The following is a 25,101-nucleotide window of genomic DNA, read 5'->3' as shown; positions in this document are numbered from 1 at the left end:
AGAGTATTTACCGGAAGGTATGTTTCAATAGCCTGTATCATTTCGTTTTACTTGGTCACTTTGGCCCCACTTGGCTCTGTGATTGATTAAAGTAGAAAAACCTGTTGCTGGGTGGAGATTGCCTGGGAACAGCTGACTCATTGGCAGGTTACTCCTTGTTTATGTGCCACCGCCTTTAAACTGTGACTTCCTGTATTTATGATGACAAGTCTTGGGAGGCACTAAAGCTAATTTGAAAATACACCTTTCTTCGGAACAGATGTGCTGGTGTTATCTATGTGCCCGAAGCAGAAATTGCAATTTTTGCATTGAAAACACGTGCGAACACAGGTGGCTTTTTCAAATTCCTATTGCCGCACTTCCAGAACTCCAGAGTATATACTGAGGAACCAAATTGGACCGGGCAGCAAAAATAGTAATAGATGCCTTTGATCAGGGATAGCCAAACTTCAGATGTTGTTGAACTCCACTTCTGTTGGCCCCAGCTTAATAGTCAAGGATGATGAACGTTTAATTTATTATCAGCCCTTCACCAGCAGGACCCAGAGCAGGTTACAACAATTTTTAAATGCAGTATTACTGTAGAACAGTTAAAACAGATTGTTGTCATAGGAATAGGGTAGATTCTGAAAACACACATCTGAGATATCACAGGCCAGGTTAAAGAGGTGCACTTGCTGAAAGGTAGTGAAGATGCCAAACACTTCTTTTTTTAAGTTTTTATTTATACTTTTCAAATTTACACATTTCATTAGTTTTACAATCATTTTAACATTTCAGAGTTTGACTTCCCCCTCTTTTTGCGGTTCTTTAATTTTTTAAAAAAATATATCGGCATATCCAAATTCATTTAATTTGCTCATTTAATTATCTACTTTAAATATATACTCTTATGAAATTGCAGGTTATTACAATAATCCTGCCAGTGTTTTTATCTGTTTGTAATTTATCTGTAAATATTCAATAAACCATTTCCATTCTTTTATAAAAAGTTTGTTATCTTGATTTCTTATTCTTTCAGTAAGTGTTGCCATTTCCTACTGTTTTTGTATCCATTCTTCCTTTGCTGGGAATTCTGCTTCTTTCCATTTTGGGGTGAGTAGCATTCTTGCTGCTGTGGCCACATACATAAATAAATTTCTACACAATTTAAGTAGTTCTGTCCCTATAATTCCCAAAAGAAAAGCTTCTAGTTTGTTTTACAAAGGTTATTTTAAACATCCTTTTCAATTCATTGTATATCATTTCCCAGTAAGCTTTAACCTTACTACAAGACCACCACATATGAGATAAATAACCTTCTTTCTCTTCCAACAATTTCCAACACTTGTTCAATTTAGATTTAAACATGTCCAAAACTGGTTTGAAGTCTATATCGTGATATCAGTTTCGTAATTTTTGACTTGACAATAGATCGCGAATCACGATGTGTTTGCGTCCAAAACTCGCCTTATGGGGGAAACCATGAAGCCAGCCAATGTTTCTATTTCTGCAGTCTGTGTTAACTCTGCCAGCTCAGCTCTCCCCTCATGCCGGGGGCAGTGAATCACAAGAGCAGGTGCCAGCAAAAATCACAATGCAGGAAAAACTATAAAACCATCCAATGCCTCTATATAGCTCCATCCTTATTTCAGACACTGAAATTGGCGTATCGCAGTGTTTAGCTGGTGATACATCACCATGTTCAAAAACAGATATCGCCCTAGCCCTAGCCCTAGGGCAGGTCACAGCAACCAAAACCATTAAAAACAACTTAGGGTCACAAAAATAAGTTGTGCCAAAAACATACATCACAAGCATCTAAAGCCAGTGTAAATAGGTATCATGTATAATGAAGGTGTTCGATGCACCTCTGCGGAGAGGAACAACTTACAAAACACCCTCTGCTTAAATATGTCTCTCAAGGTGATTTGCAGACATGAACAGCTAAAAGACTACAAAAAGCAACTGAGAATAAGCTTTAAAACAATGCCAAATGAAAACCAAAGGCAGAGACCTTTCATCCAGTAGGGAAAACTTGTCAAAACAAAAAAGTGCTGTTTTTGGAAACCATAGGGTGTAGGCACCAACAACAGGAATGCTATTCCACAAAACAAGGCGGCCACACTGACAGCCCTGCTCTGACTTGCTGTGCAGCCAGCTTCTGATATTTTGGGGACTGAAAGGACAAATTCCTGCAGAACACACAGAACACAATGACCTACTGGTCACGTAAGGGGTTTGGTGGTCTCAAGTCACCTGGTCCAAACTGTATAGGCATTAAGTACCAAAAGCTGAAACGTGGCCTTGTAGCAGGGTGGCAGCCGGGTGTTAGATGCTGGTGATAGTTTGCTCTTCCCACCCACAATAAACCTAGCTGCCATGTGCCAAACTACCTGCGTCCTCCAGGCATACCTCAAGGGTAGCCTCACGTAGAGCACATTGCAGTAATCCAGGCCTTAGCTTAACAGTACATGGACAACTGTGGTCAAGCTCTCCTGATCCAGGAACAGCTGTAGTCAGTAAAAGCCGCCGCTAGCCATCAAAGACACTCCTGCCTCCCGTGGCAGGGCAGGATTCAGGGGCACTTCCAAATTATGCACTTCTTTAGAGAGAGTGGGGACATGGGTGGCGCTGTGGTCTAAACCACTGAGCCTAGGGCTTGCCGATCAGAAGGTTGGCAGTTCGAATCCCCGCAACAGGGTGAGCTCCCGTTGTTCGGTCCCAGCTCCTGCCCACCTAGCAGTTTGAAAGCACATCAAAGTGCAAGTAGATAAACAGGTACCACTCCGGCGGGAAGGTAAACAGCGTTTCCGTGCGCTGCTCTGGTTCGTCAGAAGTGGATTAGTCATGCTGGCCGCATGACCCGGAAGCTGTCTGCGGACAACCGCTGGCTCCCTCGGCCTATAGAGCGAGATGAGCGCGCAACCCCAGAGTCGTCCGCGACTCGACCTAACGGTCAGGGGTACCTTTACCTTTACCTTAGAGAGAGTGCAAGCAACTTCACAGAACTAGGAACCACTCATTCAGAATTCAGACTCTGTTTACAGCCCACCAGAGCATCCAGACCCCTGTCCTTAATTTGGAAGATTTTCAGCATGTGTGATCTGCCTCTTTCTGTGGCTGGGTTGTGATAGGACTTTTCCTTTTATATGTATGAATGGGTTTATCGTTCTGTTTCCGTTTTATACTGGTTTTAATCTTTCTACTATTTTGCAAGTCGCTTACGATTACTTTCTGTAAAAGAAAAAATATATGTGCAATAATTTATTTATTTTTAAACACTTCCTCATAATATAATGCATTTTTTGTACATTTTTGTGCACATTTTATCCTAGTATATGCTTTTCTTTTCTACACACTGCTCAGCTGGAGCAATGCACCACAAAATTTGTGGAAGCATGAATTTCAAAGGATGTCTGCATTTTAGTTTGCTTACCATTTTGGAAAGCGGAAATTAGTTAGGCTTGCCTTTACATATGAGCTGAATCAAATTCTTTCCCCATCCCTAGCTTTGTCACATATGGTAGGTAAAATGTAAAAGCGGGGATGCGGGTGGCGCTGTGGCTTAAACCACAGAGCCTAGGGCTTGCCAATCAGAAGGTTGGCGGTTCAAATCCCCGCAATGGGGTGAGCTCCCATTGCTCGGTCCCTGCTCCTGCCAACCTAGCAGTTCGAAAGCACGCCAAAGTGCAAGTAGATAAATAGGTACCACTCTGGCGGGAAGGTAAACAGCATTTCCGTGCGCTGCTCTGGTTCGCCAGAAGCAGCTTAGTCATGCTGGCCACATGACCCAGAAGCTGTACGTCGGCTCCCTCGGCCAATAAAGCGAGATGAGCGCTGCAACCCCAGAGTTGGCCACGACTGGACCTAATGGTCAGGGGTCCCTTTACCTTTACCTATCCTATCTCTTCCCGGGCTCCTCTTTTCCAAGCTAAACATACCCAGCCCCCTCAACCATTCCTCATAAGGCTTGATCCAGACATTATTCAGGAAGTACTTCTTAACATGGTGCATGGTTAAAACTATGGACTTTGCTACCCAGATAGATGTTGTTACAGCCGACAACCTGGGTAGCTTTAAAAGACGATAGGGCAAATTTATGAGTGGAGGAAGCTATCAATGGCTACTAACTGCAATGGCTATGTTCTGCCTCAATTATCACAAGTAAGATTAAGATATGCCTCTGAGTGCCAGCTGCTGGGGACAGCAATAGGGGAGGGTGCTGTTGTGTTTAGGTCCTGCTTTCAGGCTTCCCATAGGCACAAGGACATAAGAAGAAGAGTTTGGATTTGATATCCCGCTTTATCACTACCCGAAGGAGTCTCAAAGTGGCTAACAATCTCCTTTCCCTTCCTCCCCCACAACAAACACTCTGTGAGGTGAGTGGGGCTGAGAGACTTCAGAGAAGTGTGACTAGCCCAAGGTCACCCAGCAGCTGCATGTGGAGGAGCGGAGACGCGAAGATTAGGAGTCTACCGCTCTTAACCACTACACCACACTGACAGATGACAGTACTCTGTTCTCTCAGTGGCCAAAGAGATGCTCATTGGAAGCCCGCAAAGAGCACCTGAGCACAACAGCACTCTCCCCAACCTGTGATTGTCAGTAATTGGCATTTTCAGAGGCATTCTGCCTCTGGCACAGGGTCAAACACTGAGATTAGGATGCTAAACTAGAAGGAGGAGTCTGTTTCATGCTCTGAAATATGTAAATTGCTCTGATTTGCAAGGTGTATCCCAGTCAACAGGATGTGGATTTCCTGGAGATACATACAAAAGTTTTACTTGAATGCATGCGAGCAAAAGTTCGGGTTCCTGTTTTCTTGTAAAGGTCACTAGGATTTGCAGCAAAAAAAAAGGGGAACCGTTTTTCCTCGCTCACTGTTGTTGTTAGTAGAATGGACTAGGATGGGGTGACACCAGTCCTTCTTCAGCCAGAGAGTTCAGACAGTGTCCATGGGCAAGGGACTCTTTCAGCACCAGACCTACCTTCCAGGGTTGTTGTGATGATGAAGTGGGAAGGAGGGAAAGCCTTGTATATATACCATCTCCTTGGAGGAAGTGCGTAGGGGAAATATGATGCACACATACTTTGTGGTTGTCACTCTCCCAGGCTTTTTCTCTGTAGTCTTATCATTCAGATCTGATGCTCGCTCTGCTAATAACTACCGTAGGTGGCTTGTGGGAAGCAGCAAATGACAAAACGTAGGGGAGGAGAGAACGGACATGGGGAAAAGTCAATTGCAAATATAAATAGGATTGCTTCAAAGGCTACTAATTCTATCTCCAACATCATTTTGAACCCTATCCTTGTGAGCCAGCAAGTTCATATCACGGCCCACCAAGACAGTTTTTGTTATGCTGTATGTTTATCTTCCTATAGTCATAAAAATGCAAGGCTGTCATCACACAGCCCCCATTGGAAGGTTTGCGGTGTCTTGTCACAATCTTGGGGTGAGGCATTGATGGAGGGCATAGGGAAGACTGGCGAGCAACATGAGCAGAAGCAGCAAATCTCTCTCTCTCTCTCTCTCTCTCTCTCTCTCTCTCTGTGTGTGTGTCTAATTTTGCCTGCCTCCCAAATTGCTCAGAGTATTATTCATGGTGGTGGTCTTTTATCCTCACAACCCTGAGACTGCCCTCAGGCCCCAAATCTGATCCTTCCCAAAGGCAGCAATCCTAAACCTGTTTTCCTGAGAGTATGCCTTACCAAACTTTGAATGCCCAACAACTGGGGGGGGGGGGCTTAAACGCTCCCCTCAAGTATTTTATGGGGGAGGCTGAAGGGACCTCGGCCCCCAGAAGTTGGCTCCTATGGGGCAGGTGCTGCAGGTGTGTGTGTGGAGGGGTGTATGTGGGTGCCCACCACTACCACCACGTGAAGCTAGACCTCGGCCAGTCTGCTACTGAAGGCTGCACTTTGTACAGGCCCAGAGGCACTCTGTTCTGGGTGGCCATGGCACCTATATCTTCAAGCTCAGTCCCCTGGGGTGGCGAGCCATTTAAGGCCTCGCTGGAGAGTGTGTGTGCGCGCGCGCGGGGGGGGCTGATGCCGGATCCCCCTGAACGTGGGAACTCTTCCCCAGCCACCTCCAAGACTGCCTCTCCCGCCTGATCTGGGTCGTCCCCTCTGCGCGTCTTTGCGCGTCGGGTGACTGAATCGGAGGGCGGATCGTTTCTTGCCTTTCCCAAAACGCCGCAACAGGAGGCAGGACAGCGCTTGGGACGCAGAAATGCGCGCTCCCTCCTCCTCCTCCTCCTCCTCTTCCTCCACCTCCCAGAGACAGTCAGGCACTGGCAGTAGTAGAAATAGCAGGAGGAGGAGCAAACGCCGGCGAGGATCTCCTTTCTTCCGATCTCTCCAAGCGCGCGCTGGGACGCAGGATGCTGCCGCTGCTGGGACTGATCCTGGCGCTTCTCTGCCGGGCTCCGCTGACCGGGGGCTCCTGGGCGGATCCCGGCCAAAGCGAGGCGGCCGTGCTGAGCTTTCAGCTGCCCGAGCAGCCGGCCAGGGAGGTCAGCCCGTTTTTCCTGTCTCTCACCATCGATGCCAACCTAGCCACGGATCCCAGATTCATCACCTTCCTGGGGTAGGTCACGCCGTTTTCTGGTTTCGCACCCCTTTTTGGGTGTGTGCGGGATCTTGCCCGCTGCGCTTTACGAGAAGGCTGTTTACCATCGGGGTGGGGGGAGAGGGGGGAGCTGCACCTGACGAGCTGCTGCCTGCTTTGCAGCGGATGACGATGCCGGAGCTCGGTGCAGGGTCCGTGAGTGAAAATGGAAGTCCCAAGCTGGGTTTCCCCTGAAGTTTTGCGTGAGAGAGAGAGAGTGTGAAAACTTGTCTCAAAGCTGAAAAATCTCTTGCTTGGCTTTTGCCTGCAGCTGAAACTTCCCTTTTTGAAATGCTTTGTCCAAATCTCTTCTAACTAAAGGGCTATAGAAGTCTGAACATGCTAGCAGGAGCTAATACTTTCTGCGCTAGGTTTTGCCCGCAATTCCTAGTTAGGAAGAGGGGGCTGTTTTTCTCAGAGTTAAAAGGCACTCTGCATATAATCAGAGGCACAGAAGGTCTCTAACCCCACTGTCAAATTTAGAACATAAGCTCCTCGCAAGCAGAGACCTAAACTTGCCTTTTCACTTAGGAAACTCTGTAAAATTCCATATAAACTGATGACAGTGTAGAAGCAATACATCATCTTAAATACGACGTCTCTAGTCCTTCTATTGAAGCATAGAGATGTAGACATTGCCAAGATCTCAAGTGCTCTTGAAGTGGGAGTTTTTCCAGGTTCTCCTCCTGCCTACAAACTGTGCCTCCAATGGGCTATATCAGGGGTCAGCAACCTTTTTCAGCTATGGGCTGGTCCATTGTCCCTCAGACCTTGTGGGGGGGTGGACTATATTTGGGGGGGTGAACGAATTCCTATGCCCCACAAATAACCCAGAGATGCATTTTAAATAAAAGGACACATTCTACTCATATAAAAACACACTGATTCCCGGACCGTCCGCGGGCCAGATTGAGAAGGCGATTGGGCCGGATCCGGCCCATGGGCCTTAGGTTGCCTACCCCTGGGCTATATGCTTGCCTCTTTCTCAATTTCTCGCTGTGGCAGCAAAGGATTTCTTAGAAAGGTCCCAGTAATGACTGTACAAACCTGGAGGTCTATCTCCAGGCCTTGTGCCAGCAGTCAGCCAGGGACTGATGTGATCCCAGGGATTCAGAAGGGCCCCTCCTTGGCCTGACCGAACCTTGAGTTGGCAGGGATGTATATTTATTCTGTAGCCTGGGGACCTTGATCCTAAAGGTTCAGAGTTTAGGATTGTAAATTGTAACCTTAGAGCGCATTAGATCTCACTAGATAAATAGGGTTAATTAATGTGGAATCCTACACTTGCTATCACAGCAGTTGCTAAAACCCATTTAAAAATAATTGCATCAAAATACATCACACCTACATCACAGAAAAGGCGGTCTACAGCAGAAATCTGAGCGCGTTGTTTATCTCGTCTGACAGGTTGCCTGTTTAATGATCACTTGATTGGATTGCCTGGGGAGCCTGGCCAGTCTTTTGTAATGATAAAGACTTAGTTCCTGAGCCAGGTCACAGGTTCACACCCTATTCATATCTTAAATGTGCCCTTAAGACAGGATTTGTGAAGGAAAAGACAATGGGGAGGCTTTTCCATTTTCCTTTGACCTTGCAGAGAAAACATTTGGTCAGTTTGGGAATCAAAAATGGTTTCAGGTTGGTCTTCCTGTGCTGATCTATGTACATTCTTGGTTGGTACACTTATGAACATTTAACATATATCTAAGACCTCAAAATTCCTATCACACTGCATTGCAGGGGGTTGGACTAGATGACCCTCAGGATCTCTTTCAACTCTAGGATTCTACCATGCCCATGTGATCCCTGCCTTCCATGACCTTTTTATAGGCACACTGTTTTTCTTTGTAAGACTCACCCTGTGACACTTTCCCCCTTTCCTGGTTGCCACTTTACCCTCTGGCTGTAGGGTGGCAAGGATGAATGAGTTGGCATCCTTGGGATTAAGGAGTGCAAATGCACTCTTAATTATCTGACCATTTTCGCTTTGACATTTCCTGTGGTTCTCTCTGGGTGCTTTGGCTGGTGAGATATGCCGGGAGAATCCGGTTTCCCCTTGCTGTTGAGATAGCTGACATCTCTTTCTGCTACACGTAGCTGCATTCCAGCAGTTTTAAAATGAAATGAAAATATTTTTTCACTTAAAAAAAAATAATCACCAAATTTTACAGTTAAGACATGGGTTACCATACATCCAGATTTCCCCGGACATTAAAGCGATTTCTGCCTGGACACTGTTTCCGATGGCCAAATCCTGGCTATGTCCAGGAAATATAGGTATGGCAACCCTACTGTATTTCCCAGAGCAGAGTTTCAAGCCATGAGCAGTTCAGGATAGGAGGTTTTCATACATGCAAAGCCAAATAAGCCATGGTTTTTATTTTTAAAGAAACATTCCTGGTAACCACCACAGAAATTTCCTGGCCGCAGGATTCACAAGAGGCAGAGGTAGCACAGATATTTATTTACTGTTTTATTTTTTTTATCCTGTCTTTTCTTCATGGAACTCAGGGTGTAGTGTACATGGCTTTCCTCTCAACAACAGACTGAGAGATACCGGCTGGCCCAGGGTCTCCCACTGAGCTTTGTTGCTGAATGGGGATTTCATCCTATGTCTCAAATGTCAGACATTTTAACCACTGTGCCACACTGGACAGATCACTGCTGTGCTAGCTGAACACAGATAAGACATGGCGTTTCCAAGCCAGTTGATTCTCCAACAGGAACCCAGGTATTGTTCTCCAAAAACATTCCAATTTTAACATTTCAAGCACATTTAGAAGAAGGTTGTGGCATCTGTCTGGGTGCCTCCAGACAGTTACTCTTTTGCAGGAGGGATTCAAGAACACATGCTGCGAATTTAGGTTTGCACAACTGAAGTAGATTCAAGCACTCTGTCACTCTAGCACAAAAAAATGCACTTAGAAACATTACAACTGGATATTTGCAGTTGATGATGTGATGGGGAAATGGCACTGGCACCCGCCCTGTGGAACGGCCTCCCATCAGATGTCAAGGAAATAAACAACTATCTGAGTTTTAGATGACATTTGAAGGCAGCCCTGTTTAGGGAAGTTTTTAATGTTTGATCTTTTATTGTGTTTTTAATGTTCTGTTGGGAGCCGCCCAGAGTGGCTGAGGAAACCCAGCCAGATGGGCGGGGTATAAATAATAATAATAATAAAAATAATAATAATAATAATAATAATAATAATAATAATAATAATTAGTTTTTGCTGCAAGAGATTTAACACAGCTCCCCTTCTGGAAAGTAAATAAAGGGAGTTTTTTTTCCCCATTCAAAAGGAAGGAGTTAAAACGATTAGCTTCTGAGCATGTGCTAACAGTGGCTACTGGCTTTGGAAGCATAGCCTGATGAAAACCAACCACACAGGAACAAAACTGGCATATATGCTAACATGTCTCCAGTTTAATTACAGAGTACAAATTTCAGGATCTCAGCTCAGAATACAGCTCAATACTGTGAGAATTCATATGCCAAGTCTGTTATTTCCACTTTGGCAGAATCACTAATATCCGTGTATTGTGTTCTACCCAACTGAGTCAATACCCAGAGTATACCCATTGCAATCAATAGACTTGGCTAACTTGAACTCCTTGATTTTAATGGGTCTACTCTGAGTATTGACTCTGGGGATCACCCCTTTCTGTAACATCGGCTACAGATTATTATGATCCCATTTACTATCCTGAGGCCTAGAAACATGCCAAAGATGTCAAACTGTATTTCATATTATGTAATGAATCTGCACACTCCTTATATCTTTGTTCCTCAATTTTACACAGCCTCCTAGCATTTCTTTGTGTACAATGGATATAGTTTTCATTTCCATGTTCTTTTGCTGGGTGCCCTTTGAACCTTGGCTCTCAAAAGCAGAAGAAAAGTGGAGTAAGAAACAAACTTGTTATCGCTTGTATCAAGCGAGTCCTTTATTTAACTCTGGTATTTTATCAGTTCCAACCAGGAAGTTGTTGGTGGCCGCTGAGCTGCTGCGTATTTGCCATTTAGCTGATGAGAGGCGCATATCTGATGCCTTGTGCTTGATCCCACAAAAGAAAGAAAATACATATTTTTCATTTATAACGTTACAAGCAGCGTTTGAAACTCCCACTGCTCTGGGCGCATTTTGTGATAGGGAATTTCATTAGCGAGAGCAGTTTCTGAGCTCTGGGCGCAGTACCACGCTGAAAATTTCAGATCAAAACTGCAGAGTGGAAGAAAAGGAGGCCCTTTTTCTGCCTCCCTACTTCCAGCTGCTCTCTGAAGACTGGAAAAGAGACCCTCTTAAGAATATTAGTGGGGTGGGCAGGGGAAGGACTAGACCATGTGAAAAACAAACATAATATTTTAGCTGCATTTCATTCATTTTCAGCATAATATTCAAACATCCAAATAACAGGGAAAACTAGAAAAAGGATTCTTGCAAAACTTTGTCCTTGATATGCTATTTTTTCTGTGTGTAGGTGTCATAAACAAAATCTGCCCTTTTTCCTTTATGGGGTATCCAAGAGCCCATATAGAGTCCTTTATGTAGGTTCCCTATTCGTAGGAGAAATTAACAGAGGCCAACCAGAGAATATTGAGAAGCAAAGCAGCTAGTAAGCCTCATCTTTATTGATCTGTTGCAACAGGGTCCTCACCACACGCAGGAGGGAGGAGGAATCCAGAACAATGGCGCGCAAGGCCTTATATAGACATTTTAAATTCCCTGCCCTGGAGCTCAAGACCACCCCACCAAACATCATACATACATCACAGAAGGGGTTGTAGCTCAAGACCACCACCACCCCAGATATATCATACCTACATCACAGAAAAGGCGGTCTACAGCAGAAATCTGAGTGACTTGTTTATCTCATCTGACAGGTTACCTGTTTAATGGTCACTTGATTGGATTGCTTGGGGAGCCTGGCCAGTCTTTTGTAATGATAAATACTTAGTTCCTGAGTCCAGGTCACAGCCTCACACCCTGTTCATATCTTAAGACAGGATTTGTGAAGGAAAAGACAATGGGGAGGCTTTTCCATTTTCCTTTGACCTTGCAGAGAAAACATTTGGTCAGTTTGGGAATCAAAAATGGTTTCAGGTTGGTCTTCCTCTGCTGGTCTATGTACATGCTTGGTTGGTACACTTATGAACATTTAACACATATCTAAGACCTCAAAATTCCTATCACGTAGGGATCAGGAGAGATCTCACCTGATGCCATAGCTGTCAACGTTTCCCTTTTTTTAAGGGAAATTCCCTTATTCCGAATAGGATTCCTCACAAGAAAAGGGAAAAGTTGACAGCTGTGCCTGATGCAATGCACCACCACCGCTAATCTACTCCAGTCCAGTAACAGTTTTACCATATGACAAAGTATTAGAGAATCTCTAATATAGTTCGAATAAATGGCCTAGCTCCATGGTTCTTAATCCCGAGTGAGTAGACCAGGCTGCAGTTACCTGGCAGCGAAGGGAAATGCACTCCACACATGCCCAGAGGCATTGCTTGTTGTTATTCTTTCAGATACTCTGGACGCTGGTGATAGAAACAGATTCTGGAGCTGAATTCTGCTAAATCCTGATCCAGATTAAGCCCTGGGGAGAGGAAATATCTTTAGCAGGGATGCTTAAAAGACATCAAACCCATAGTGGTATATTGTCAGTAAATACAGCAGGCAGGAGAGCTTGAAACTTTGTCTGCATTTTGCTGCTCTTCCTTTCTTAAACAGACACAAGAAGTTTGCTTTGAAGAGAGCCTTTCATGTGATGCTCAAATTGCTGGCGCAAGCTTTGAAACTCTTAAGATTTCTGTATGCCGTCTTTATATTTAGAGTTACAAATATTTCATGTAGGCAAAAGAGAAAGAAAGTTGAACACATGATGAGTCACAGGCCACTACTGTGTCAGGCTTGGCAAAGGAAATCCTCCTAGTGGTTCTCTTTGCTTTCTGTTCCAACAGCCGTGTTCAATTAAACACTTCAGACCGGAGGAGATTGCTCATCACCAAACCACACACAATGTGGGAGATCTAAGACTGCATCTCCAGGCGTATCTTCCCTCCCAGCTCTCTAACACACAGAGGAAACTGGTCCCATAGGCGACTGATAGGGCAGAAGGTGGGGAGGCCAACAGCAGATGGCGCCAGAGCTAATGGCAAACAGCTCATTCCAGTTTTGTCCCCATCTTACTCCCAGCTGAATTCTACACATGCAGCACCAAGACTGTGGAGCGGTAGGCTGATACTTGGGTACCACACATAGTTCCTGGAACTACTGAGCAGAGAATAAGGGCACCTCTGGTTGGCCTGTTTATTGAGCATTTATTCTGATTTGTTTCTGGGGAGGTTAGATGATGTTGTGTCAAACTTGGTGTTATCCTACACTTTCCAGCTTGCTTTTGCATTGCTTTCCTTATCACAAGAACTCTAATTGTTTGGGGAAGCAGGTTCATTTCACGAAAGCTCCAAATCAGCTTGAATTGCACTGCCTTAATTTACCAAGTTGTGATTGAACCCCACCCAAAATTGCCACAGTCTAGAAGCGCCTGATATGAACTGAATGAGCTGAACGGATGATGACAAATCAAAGCCAACAGGATGAAAAGGTATTTCCTTTCAATTTCTCCGCATTCTCACTTTCCCAGCTCTACGAAACTGCGCACATTGGCGCGAGGTTTATCTCCTGGCTTCGTGAGATTTGGCGGCACCAAGACAGACTTCTTGATCTTTGATCCTGAAGAGAAACCAACGGCAGAGGAAGAGGTTTGTCAGAATTTGCTGGCTAAACAAGGTAGGTTGGAGCCAAAAAGTTGCAAGCTACAGCACACTTACACATGAGCAAGTCTCACCAAGCACAGAGTCAGAGTAGATGGGCATTGGGTGGCAAAAGCAATTATGAATGCCTTTGATTTTCAGAGATGAAAGAGTGATAGATTATGAAGAATATTCAGCATAAAAACTAATTGACACCATCTTCTATGCAAAAAGCAGATTCATTTTCCAAGTGTGGATCATTATGCAGTCTCAATGGTATTGCCTCTACACAAGAGGAAGGTATCAAAATGTAGATATATGTAGGTATCAAAATGTATGTATAGGTTGCAGGGGTTGGGACATGGGTGGCGCTGTGGGTTAAACCACAGAGCCTAGGACTTGCTGATCAGAAGGTCAGCGGTTCGAATCCCTGCGACGGGGTAAGCTCCCGTTGCTCGGTCCCTGCTCCTGCCAACCTAGCAGTTTGAAAGCACGTCAAAGTGCAAGTAGTTAAATAGGTACTGCTCCGGCGGGAAGGTAAATGGCGTTTCCGTACACTGCTCTGGTTCACCAGAAGCAGCTTAGTCATGCTGGCCACATGACCCGGAAGCTGTATGCCAGCTCCCTTGGCCAATAAAGCGAGATGAGCGCCGCAACCCCAGAGTCGACCACGACTGGACCTGGATTTATCTACTTGCACTTCGACGTGCTTTCGAACTGCTAGGTTGGCAGGAGCTGGGACCCAGCAACGGGAGCTCACCCCACTGCGGGGATTTGAACCGTCAACCTTCTGGGTTCTCTTTTGTTCGGGGCTTCCATCTTGTTTCACCTGGCGGCAGGTGGGAGTCCTGTCGCGACAGTCTTCAATAAAGACCAAGCCTACTGGCTGCTGTTTTGCTCTGGTATTCCTGGCTGGTGTCCTTGTTTTTTGTCCAAGGGAGCCCTCAGATTTCTCCGTTAACAGTACCTAAAACCCTGGAGAGCTGTTGCCAGTGAGAGTCGACAACACTGAACTAGATATAGGCTCCTCAGGCCTGCCTTGGCTTTCAGGTTACCCTGACACCCGGCACCTTTTGCTTTAGGAAATTAGGGAGGCAGCTTTTCCGCAAGGAAAACTGAGCACAGGAAAACCTGCTCTCTCCTGAGTTGGCTAAAACAACAGAAGCCAGGCTCTCTCTGTTAGTGGCATTAATGGTTGCTATCAATCTGTGAGGCCAAGTGGGGGAAAAAATATTATCTGTTCTAGAACTTCTGCACAGGCTTTTCATAGACGGGTGTCAGCAGTCCTATTATACTAACTGTAAATGTCAATTTCATCCAGTTTCAGGCACTGGGAGCTGCTGACAAGGCTGTATTCGTACACAGGGCCTCTTGGCGTCTTTTGCAAGGGCCTCCCCCAGACACTCTGCACACGAGATAAAGCAAAATTAACACAATTCTTGACTGCGCTGCTGGTTTTTTCCAAGACTATCAGGCAACTGATACTCTTTGCTAGGGGGTGGTCTTGCCCCGAAGAATTCGGGAAAATCCATATTGGATAGGACTGAGAACTGAAAGAAGTTTTGATGAGTTTAGAGTCAGATTTTAGTCGATGGATCTATCGATTTTTTTAAATTGCAATTTTTTTGACATTATTGCAGCATTCCAATACTCGATTGCATTTCATAGAACTGTAAATAAATAATAAACACCCACAAGATATTAAAGAGAAAAACAACTACCAGACTTTCAGAATACATCTGAAGGCAGCCCTGTTTAGGGAAGCTTTCAATGTTTATTTTTTTTTTTAAATTAGAATTTGCATTTTATTTATTTGTTAACATTCTTTTATTTCATTGGTAAATGTCATATTACATTACAGGACTTACTATAATATAATTTCCAACATGTATACAAAAATTATATACAAATTTTATATACATAGAAAGGAAATGAAACAAAAAAAAAGAAAGAACAAAGAGAAAAAACAAAAACAATCCCCCCCAAATCATATACATACCAACACACTAGACTTCCTGTCTATCCTGTTGTATATTCCTTTTTTTACAAATGAACGTACTCTTATTATTATATATTTCTTTAGGGAAGCTTTTAATGTTTAATAGACTATTGTATTTTAATATTCTGTTGGAAGCCGCCCAGAATGGCTGGGGAAACCCAGCCAGATGGGAGGGGTATAAATAATAATAAATAAAAATAATAATTAGTATTATTTTGTTGTTGTTGTTGTTGTTGTTGTTGTTGTTGTTGTTGTTGTTGTTGTTGTTGTTAAAGTTGGGAGGGACCCTTATTCCAGCCTCCTGCAATACAGGAATATGCAAGTGGGCCATACAGGGATCGAACCTGTGACCTTGGTGTTTTCAACACCAAGCTCTGGGGTGTCTGGGAGGTTCCTCATAAGGGAATACGCCCCTTGGACTTCAAAAGGTTCCCTGTTCCTGCTGGTGAGATTATCGCCCTGAAACACTGATCACTGTTGTGTGTTTTCTTTCTTTCTCTCTCCTTCTCTCTCTGCTGCCACAGATGCTGCAGATGTCTGTGGATTCAGATCCACGCCTATGGACGTCATAGAGCAACTGCAGTCTCAGTGGCCTTTCCAGGAAATGGTCATCCTCTGGGAAGAATCCAGGAAGAGGCCCCGAAACACAACCATTACGCGTAAGACGCCTGCAATCACCACGCGCTAATTGGAAGGTCTCTCTCTTCGCTGTTTGCTGAAAATGACAGGGTCTGGAAACTTAACGAGCTCTGCTAATTACCTTTACATTTAAAGGTAAAGCGACCCCTGACTGTTAGGTCCAGTTGTGGATGACTCTGGGGTTGCGGCACTGATCTCGCTTTATTGGCCGAGGGAGCCGGCGTACAACTTCCAGGTCATGTGGCCAGCATGACTAAGCCGCTTCTGGCGAACCAGAGCAGCGCACGGAAACGCCATTTACTTTCCTGCCAGAGCGGTACCTATTTATCTACTTGCACTTTGACGTGCTTTTGAACTGCTAGGTTGGCAGGAGCAGGGACCGAGCAACGGGATCTCACCCCGTCGCGGGGATTCGAACCGCCGACCTTCTGATCGGCAAGCCCTAGGCTCAGTGGTTTAGACCACAGCACCACCCACCCCACCTTTACCTTTAGGGATAAGCAAACCAATAGGCAAGAGGAGTACATGTGACTCCTGGCATACCGGTAACTGCTGCTCCAAAGGGCCTCCTTGCCATGTCCTCCCTTGCTGAATACCCTCCTGCAGCAATGACGGGTTCTCTGGTTCTTGCCCCTCTCCTAATGGAGAGGAAAAGAGGCACCATTTATGTATGCAAGTCGACGATGGTACTAAAACTGCAAGAACAGGGCTAAGACAATGAGTAGCTGTTGAGTGTAAGGAAAAAACTGGATCTGGAGGCTTCCAGGGAACCTGTTTATTGAGCACAAAATAGCTGCTCTTTGAAACCTTCTTGTGGCACTCTTCTTGTGGAGCTTTGTGTATAGCACCAGCACATTTGGGGTAGGTGTCTCCTGAATCTTTCTTTTTAATTATTGTTTAACATCTTTATTGACAATTCAAAAAGTACATAAATATATGTGTACTAAACCTGGTGAGACGTAAATAAAAGAGAGAGAAATAAAACGAGAAACAGAACCTGTGTAGAAGGGAAAATAAAGGGAGGGGTGTGGGAACCCAAAACTGTATATTTTACAAAGTTGTTATTTTGCTTCGCCAGATCTTAGCCTATTACAGTATTTGTAAGAACGGATTCCAAATATCATTGAATTTGTCCATGGCAAGTCTGCCTTTTGTTCGCAAGTTGTTCATATGTTGTGAGTTTGTATAAGTCTTCAATCCAATCGTAGAAGGGAGCCGCATTTTTATTTTTCCAATTCATCAGTATCAGTCTTTTTGCTGTGATAAGGGCACGGAGAGTCCACTCACATTGTCCTTTTGTAAGGTTCCATGTGCTGGATATATACGTAATTCAAGAGGATATTTTGCTCTGTAAATGTAAGGGGTAGTTTTTAATTCTGAAAGTAGATCACAGTTGGCCACCCTGCTCTTACAGGAATCAACACCTTTTGTCATGTTAACGCCTCAATCCCAGGAGAAGACCTGGGTTGAAAAGGAAGCTTAGCCTATGCTTTCCCATTGGTCCCCTTCAATACTCCACATAATCAGAAATCCTACCATTTATTAATTTAATTAATAATTGGGTCTCCCCCAATGTGCAACAAAAGATATTCTTTTTTAAGAGAAAGAAGAATAACAAGCAGAAAATTACAAATGCTTTTTTCTGGACTCTGGACTGCAATTAAACTTTACAACATGTAACCCTATGCATTAATCTTCTTTTCACAACTGTAAATAATGAACTTTGCAGTTGCTGCTTCCACCCCAATATCCACACATTTGTTATATGCTCTTTCAGACTGTGCAAACTTGGGCCAAACTAGAGGATAAGAAAAATGTATAACTGTGGTTCGTGCAATTTTTTTTATTATTTTAAGCAGCCACTGTAGGTCCCTTCCAACTCTACATTTTTATGATTTTGTGATTCATCTTCGCTGGTGGACCTTCTCCAGTGAGATGATTTTTCTGACCTAGGATTCCGGTGGGGAGGAGTTTTTTCCTGGGATTTCCTCCTCGTAACATGACCCTTTGTCCTTATTTTCCCACCTGCTCACAGGAAGTACAGTGGATATTCTGTACGACTTTGCACGCTGCGCCAATCTGCACCTGATCTTTGGACTCAACGCTTTGCTGAGGAGAGGCAACCAGTGGGACAGCTCAAACGCCCAGCTGATTTTGAATTATACTGAATCCCAGAATTACAACATGGATTGGGAACTTGGGAATGGTAGGCTTCAGATTTGAGTGTGCTCTTGTGTTGGCAGTATGCAAATACATATGGGGGGGGGGCAAAGGGGGAGAGGGAAGAAAACCCACAAGCTCCTCTTCCCTAAATTCAGCCCTGCAAAATCACATGCCATGTCAAGGATTAATTTTTTTATTTTTATTTTTTTAACACAATGATTTTATGCACCCCTCACAGCTTTGTGAAGTGATGCCTTCAGGACAGAAGACAGCAGCAACAACAAAATAAATTGTTACATCGCTTTGAAATGTTTAATGCAGAGCTTTCCAAACATTTCATGTTGGTGATACACTTTTTAGACATGCATAATCATCATCATTATCTATTTATTTATACCCCACCCATCTGGCTGGGTTTCCCCAGCCACTCTGGGCAGCTCCCAGCAGAATATTAATTAAAAAAGCGATAAAACATCAAACATTAAAAACTTCCCTAAGCAGGGCTGCCTTCAGATGTCTTCTAAAAGTCAGATAGTTGTTTATTTCCTTGACATCTGATGGGAGGGTGTTCCACAGTGTGGGTGCCACTACCGAGAAAGCCCTCTGCCCGGTTCCGTATAGCTTCACTTCTCGTAGTGAGGGAACTGCCAGAAGGCCCTCGGAGCTGGACCTCAGTGTCCAGGCAGAACGATGGGGTGAAGACACTCTTTCAGGTATACTGGACCAAGGCCTTTTAGGAGTTTAAAGATCAGCACCAACACTTTGAATTGTGCTCGGAAATGTACTGGGAGCCAGTGTAGGTCTTTCAGAACCACTATTATACGGTCTCAGCATCATTTTGCGACACTGTAATTCAGTTTTATTAGTAAACCGGAGGTTAAACTAACCCATTTCTAGCCCTGGGAGGACACATTAATGTCTCTCAACACACAGTTTGGAAAGCTCTGGTTTAATGGAAAGCAATTCAGTGAAAGAAAGGGGGGAAATCCATCACAGTTTAGATGCTCAGGTAATCTGAGATACCGCCTTACCCCTTAGATAAAACTGAGTCTCACGTATCTTTAGTTCCAAGTGTTCCTTTGGAATAGTAAAGTTTGATATTTAACATTCTGTACTTCTGGTTGATTACTGCCGCTGTGCAAATTCTGAATGAGTCACACAGCTTTGAGAGCCATCTAAGGATGTTTACGCTTTCTACAGAGCCCAACAGCTTCAGGAAGAAGTCTGGCATTTATATCGATGGCTCCCAGCTAGGACAGGACTTCATACAACTACGCCAGCTGTTGGACAGCTACAGCAGCTACAGAAATGCCAAGCTCTATGGGCCTGATGTAGGTCAACCTCGGAAGCACACTCAGAAGTTGCTAAGGAGGTAAAAATAAAATCACCAGCATCATTTGACTTGATAGACCAACAATGCAATATTCTGCCCCACTTCAGAACATAACAAATAACCATTGTTGGCTTTAGCCGTGATTTGTTGCCTTAATGCTGATTGAGATCGCTAGGCCTGGGCAGGGTACAATTTTCTTTGCAGTTTAGATAAAATGTTGTTTCTGAGACAAAATGGACAAGGTTACAGTAGAGCAGAGCAGCAAAACCACAGACCCAGTACTGAGCTGGATGTCTAAAAAGTATAATACGGAGTATAGCTAATCATTCTAAGGCAGCTTCCTAAATTTGTATGTTCCAACGTCTGTTTTGCGGGATTACAGTTCCCACAGTTTTGTAGCTCCCTTAGAATTTGAGGAAAAGCAGAGGAGGTAGTAAATTTAACCTTGTTGTTTTGCAGCTTCCTGAAATCAGGAGGAAAAGTAATTGATTCTGTCACATGGCATCAGTAAGTACTGAGTTCATATTCAGCAACTCATTACCCAGGCATTACGGCAGCATGTGTCAAAACATTTACCAGAAACTGCGGGAGGGAACAGTGCTGTTGTGCTCAGGCCTTTTGGGGGGGACTGTCCTGCCATTTTGAAAGCAAGATGCTGAACAAAATGGATCCTTTTCCTGATCCAGCAGGGCTTTTCTTAGCATACGCCTAGTTCAGAGAAATATTAAATCGATGATAACTGCGGAGAAAATATGAAGAAAACCAGGAGGAAAACCATTTTGTTTTTGTTTGTTTCTAAAAGTATGTACTGTATTTTTCGCTCCATAGGGCGCACTGGACCATAGGGCGCACCTAGTTTTTAGGGGGGGGGGGAATAAAGAAAAAAAATTATTCCCCCAACCCCAGCCCCCAGAACAGGCAGCTATCCGCAAGCCTTCTGAGTGCAGCGGGAACTCCTGCTGCGCTCAGAAGGCTTGCGGATAGCTGCCTGAACCCCGGGGAGCGCAGCGGCAGTTGGCACTGCGCTCCCCAGGCTGCAGGCTGCTATCCGCAAGCCTTCGGAGCCCTGTGGGAACTCCCGCCGGGCTCCAAAGGCTTGCGGATAGCTGCCTGAAGCCTGGAGAGTGAGAGGGGTCGGTGCGCACCGACCCCTCTTGCTCTCTAGGCTTCAGCGAAAGCCTGCATTCGCTCCATAGGACGCACACACATTTCCGCTTCATTTTTGGAGGGGAAAAATGCGTCCTATAGAGCGAAAAATACTGTATATGCTGCCCTCACAAAATATCAGGCTAGTGTATTAAAACATAAAAAACCATTAAAAGCACTACAGAACAATCATTGAAATGACTGGCTACTCAAGAATGTATCATAGAATAGACTCATAGAATTGTAAGGGATCCTGTGGGTCATCTTGTCAGATGCTTGAAAGTCAGAAAGCAAGGGTGCCTGTCACTTCTCTGCTAGGAGAGTGTTCCACCGTGACATTAAATGCCCGACTTCTTGTTGAGGTCATTTGGGCTTCTGTAACAAAATGGACACCTAACAGCTCTCTTCCGGGTGATCTCTAATAGGACTTATGCACCCAAATTGTGCAGGACGTCTTGTATCAACACAAGAGCCTTTTCCAGCACCGGTGTAAATTATGGGTGGACTTACGTCAAATGTCTCGATTTTGCAGCTATTATCTGAATGGCCGAACTGCTACCAGAGAGGATTTCCTGAGCCCTGATGTGCTGGACACTTTCATTACAGCCGTACAAGAAGAACTCCAGGTAATCGGGAGTCTGTGTGGGTGGCTGGACAGCTCATCTATTCCTCCTAATTTAAAGTTGCCAATCTCCCAGCCTCAAGTCCCTGAATTGACTCACCTTTATATGCTTTGATTTCACATTCTCTAGCTTGTTGACGACACTGTCCCAGGCAAGAAGGTTTGGCTGGGAGAAACTAGTTCAGCCTATGGCGGGGGTGCTCCACAGCTGTCCAATACGTATCTCGCTGGCTTTATGTAAGTAAAATAATATACGTTCCCACGAGCTCTGCTTCCTTCTGTGGAATACCGGGATCTTGTTGCGTGTCAAGACCCCATAGCCACCCCCTTGTAACACGCACAAGGACACGGATATTAGGTTTATGTTACTGGGCAAATTTGGCCACAACTTTATTGATTACAGAATGTGAGCTGTATTGGCTTAGGCATTGAGTGGACCCGACTATATCTGACTCCTGCCTGATGCGCAGGAAGTCCGGTAAGGGTAAACCACCGGAAGGGAGAGCCCTGTCGATGCAGACCAACTCAAGTTCCCCCTGGTGTTCCCGTTGGGATCGTGTCATGGCCCTAGCCCCCGACCCGGGCTTTGGACAAGATCAACACCCCCAGATTCCTTTAACGGAATACCCTTAAGCTTGGAGGGGCAGGTGATGGCCACACCTCCTGTTATGTACTGAAGTTCTCACCCTGGGCCAGCAGGGGGATACTGTAGATAGTTTTCACTCAGGTCCACGTCAGTTATTTTAGGCGGGAAACCCTGGGTTGTTGTTGCTACAATGTTGACAGCCGGCTGACTATAAAAACAGGCCGGCTGAGCTGTTTGCTGTTCAGTTCTGTTCCAGCTTACAAAATAAAGAGCTGCTTTGGAGAAATCGCCGTGTCGTCTGCCATGTCTACCCACTATTCAACACCTCCCCTCCCCCATCACAAGGTCAAACAATGCCTAACCACAACCCTAACAAAGTTGTGACGATTGCCACGAGGTAGGCGAAAACCACATGGCCAGTGCCAATTTGCCATGTGGAAAAATTCCTACAAGGCCCCTCAATGGTGACCAACCAAGGTCCATAGCAAGGCCAGTGCCTAAACCTGCAAAATAGGGAGGGAAGGTGGGTGATTGAGGAAGTGAGCCAAAGAGGAAGCCCTCTGGCTCGCGCCTCTGATTTAAACAGTCCCAGCCACACACACCCGGCCAGGGGATTGGCTGGCCGGGCTCTGACATGACCGGGACCCCCCAGTGGGGAGTGGGTGGCCACGTGGTCCACCACAACTCCTCCCCACTGGGAAGTGGAGCGGATTTCTCTACCAATGCCCTAGAAGCCCTTCCTTTGATCAAACAGGAGAAGCTGTTGTGATCATTGATGCCCATAAAGCTATCCATGTCTAGTAGCTATGGTGGCTATGTTCTGCAGTAATGTTTCTGAGTACCAGTTCTGCTTTTAGGCTTCCCAAAGGCATCCGGTTGGCCACTGCGAGAACACAAGGCTAGACCAGATGAGCCAGTGGTCTAAGCGAAGAAGGCTCCTCTTATGTCCTGATCTGCTTGCACAACCCCCCAACACATCAGTGGGAAGCACATAAAACATTCTGCCCCTTCCCCGCTCCACCCTTTAGTGGTGTTTTCGGGTCTTTTCCAGGTCCAGTGCCATGCGCATGTGCACAATTATGTGCCAGTCGGTTGTTGACTGTACAACCACGAGCGTTCATCCTGAATCCATCCAGATTTGTTTACATGGTTCTTCCCCTTGCCTACTCCGTTTCCGTGCATTTCCCAATCACTTCCCTAACCACAAAAAGTCAGTTTATTTTCACCCAAGTTTCCTAGCATCTGCTTGAATCTCTCCCATGAAACACTGACATTCTGGAGGTTTCCTAATGTTGGCATTGACCGGCAACATCTGGTGGTGTCTAGGAACTCACCATGCCATATGGCAAATCAGAAAGGAGATGAATTAGATACCAGGACTCGTTTTATTTAAGACCAAACCCAAATCCTCCCCCCCCCCTATTGAGGAGCCCATTTATCCTCCTGTATGAGGAATCAAGCTTTGATGCTTTTGAATTATGGTCCTGGAGGAGACTCTTGAGAGTCCCATGGACTGCAATAAGATCAAATGCATCCATTCTGAAGGAAATCAGCCCTGAGTGCTCACTGGAAGGACAGATCGTGAAGCTGAGGCTCCAATACTTTGGCCACCTCATGAGAAGAGAAGACTCCCTGGAAAAGACCCTGATGTTGGGAAAGATTGAGGGCACAAGGAGAAGGGGACGACAGAGGACGAGATGGTTGGACAGTGTCCTCGAAGCTATAAACATGAGTCTGACCAAACTGCGGGAGGCAGTGGAAGACAGGAGTGCCTGGCGTGCTCTGGTTCATGGGGTCACGAAGAGTCAGACACAACTAAACAACTAAACAACAACAACCCAGTACCTGACAGGGATGCGGGTGGCGCTGTGGGTTAAACCACAGAGCCTAGGATTTGCTGATCAGAAGGTTGGTGGTTCGAATCCCCGCGACAGGGTGAGCTCCCGTTGCTCGGTCCCTGCTCCTGCCAACCTAGCAGTTCGAAAGCACCTCAAAGTGCAAGTAGATAAATAGGTACCAGTCCGTCGGGAAGGTAAACGGCGTTTCCGTGCACTGCTCTGGTTTGCCAGAAGCGGCTTAGTCATGCTGACTACATGACCTGGAAGCTGTATGCCTGCTCCCTCGGCCAATAAAGCGAGATGAGCGCCACAACCCCAGAGTCGGCCATGACTGGACCTAATGGTCAGGGGTCCCTTTACCTTTACCTTTACCCAGGACCTGTGATGGCAGCATGTTGAACTGCTGTGCAACTGAGAAAGTTTCATAAGGTGACAGTAACAGAAGCTGGTCTGCTTAGATATCTCATCATCTGTTTTGTTTCTCTTATGGAAAAAAGCCACACTAAGGGAATTTGGGATCTGTGGGTCTGCATACTGCTGTGAAATTCTGTATTGAAGGACAGGCACTTCAATTTAAGGACCTCTCATGTCCCTGCCAAGAACTGAGAATGCTTTTCTACAGCGTTCTCTCTGCTCCTCTCAACTACTTATTAAAGGTCATGGTCACAGTGCTGCTAGAAAGAACACCTGCCTTTTCTGACCTTATAACTATTGAATGTATTTATTTTTTTTAAAGCACCACTTCTTATGTTTGCATCAGCTCTTGTTTCTGCCTTGCACGTAGAACAAAACATCCCAATTGCCACTCCCAATTCTTTTCAGGTTGCTTGAATTGAAGTTTTCTTTATTTCTTGCTCCTCCCCCCCCCTCTACTTTTGTTACACAGGTGGCTGGACAAACTTGGTCTGTCTGCCAAACTGGGCATTGACGTGGTGATGAGACAGGTTTTGTTTGGAGCAGGAAGCTATCATCTGGTGAACGCCAGCTTTGAACCTTTGCCAGTACGTATACCTCTAATAATAAATATAATAATAATAATAATAATAATAATAATAATAATAATAATTATTATTATTATTATTATTATTTATTATTTATACCCCGCCCATCTGGCTGGGTTTCCCCAGCCACTCTGGGCGGCTTCCAACAGAATATTAAAATACAATAACCTATTAAACATTAAAAGCTTTCCTAAACAGGGCTGCCTTCAGATGTCTTCTAAAAGTCTGGTAGTTGTTGTTCTCTTTGAAATCTGGTGGGAGGGCATTCCACAGGGTGGGTGCCACTACCGAGAAGGCCCTCTGCCTGGTTCCCTGTAGCTTTGCTTCTCGCAATGAGGGAACCGCCAGAAGGCCCTCATGCTGGACCTCAGTGTCCTGGCAGAACAACGGGGGTGGAGATGCTCCTTCAGGTATACTGGACC

General features: G+C 45.1%; 1 protein-coding gene across 1 annotated transcript in view; it reads left to right on the top strand.

Moving 5' to 3' along the window:
• Positions 1 to 6,290: 6,290 nt before the first annotated feature.
• Positions 6,291 to 25,101, top strand: part of HPSE (heparanase) — a 36,060-nt gene continuing 17,249 nt past the window's right edge. Inside the window, exons 1-9 of the mRNA XM_082236497.1 lie at positions 6,291 to 6,571; positions 13,244 to 13,389; positions 15,876 to 16,010; positions 18,026 to 18,196; positions 19,354 to 19,525; positions 19,946 to 19,993; positions 21,165 to 21,258; positions 21,385 to 21,491; positions 24,565 to 24,679. Coding sequence (XP_082092623.1) covers positions 6,366 to 6,571; positions 13,244 to 13,389; positions 15,876 to 16,010; positions 18,026 to 18,196; positions 19,354 to 19,525; positions 19,946 to 19,993; positions 21,165 to 21,258; positions 21,385 to 21,491; positions 24,565 to 24,679 — 1,194 coding nt within the window. The 5' untranslated portion in view covers positions 6,291 to 6,365. The remainder of the gene's footprint in view (positions 6,572 to 13,243; positions 13,390 to 15,875; positions 16,011 to 18,025; positions 18,197 to 19,353; positions 19,526 to 19,945; positions 19,994 to 21,164; positions 21,259 to 21,384; positions 21,492 to 24,564; positions 24,680 to 25,101) is intronic.

This window comes from Podarcis vaucheri (genome assembly GCF_965113315.1).
Source record: "Podarcis vaucheri genome assembly, chromosome: 9".
Classification (NCBI taxonomy): domain Eukaryota; kingdom Metazoa; phylum Chordata; class Lepidosauria; order Squamata; family Lacertidae; genus Podarcis; species Podarcis vaucheri.
This window is presented reverse-complemented; position numbering and strand designations above follow the sequence as displayed.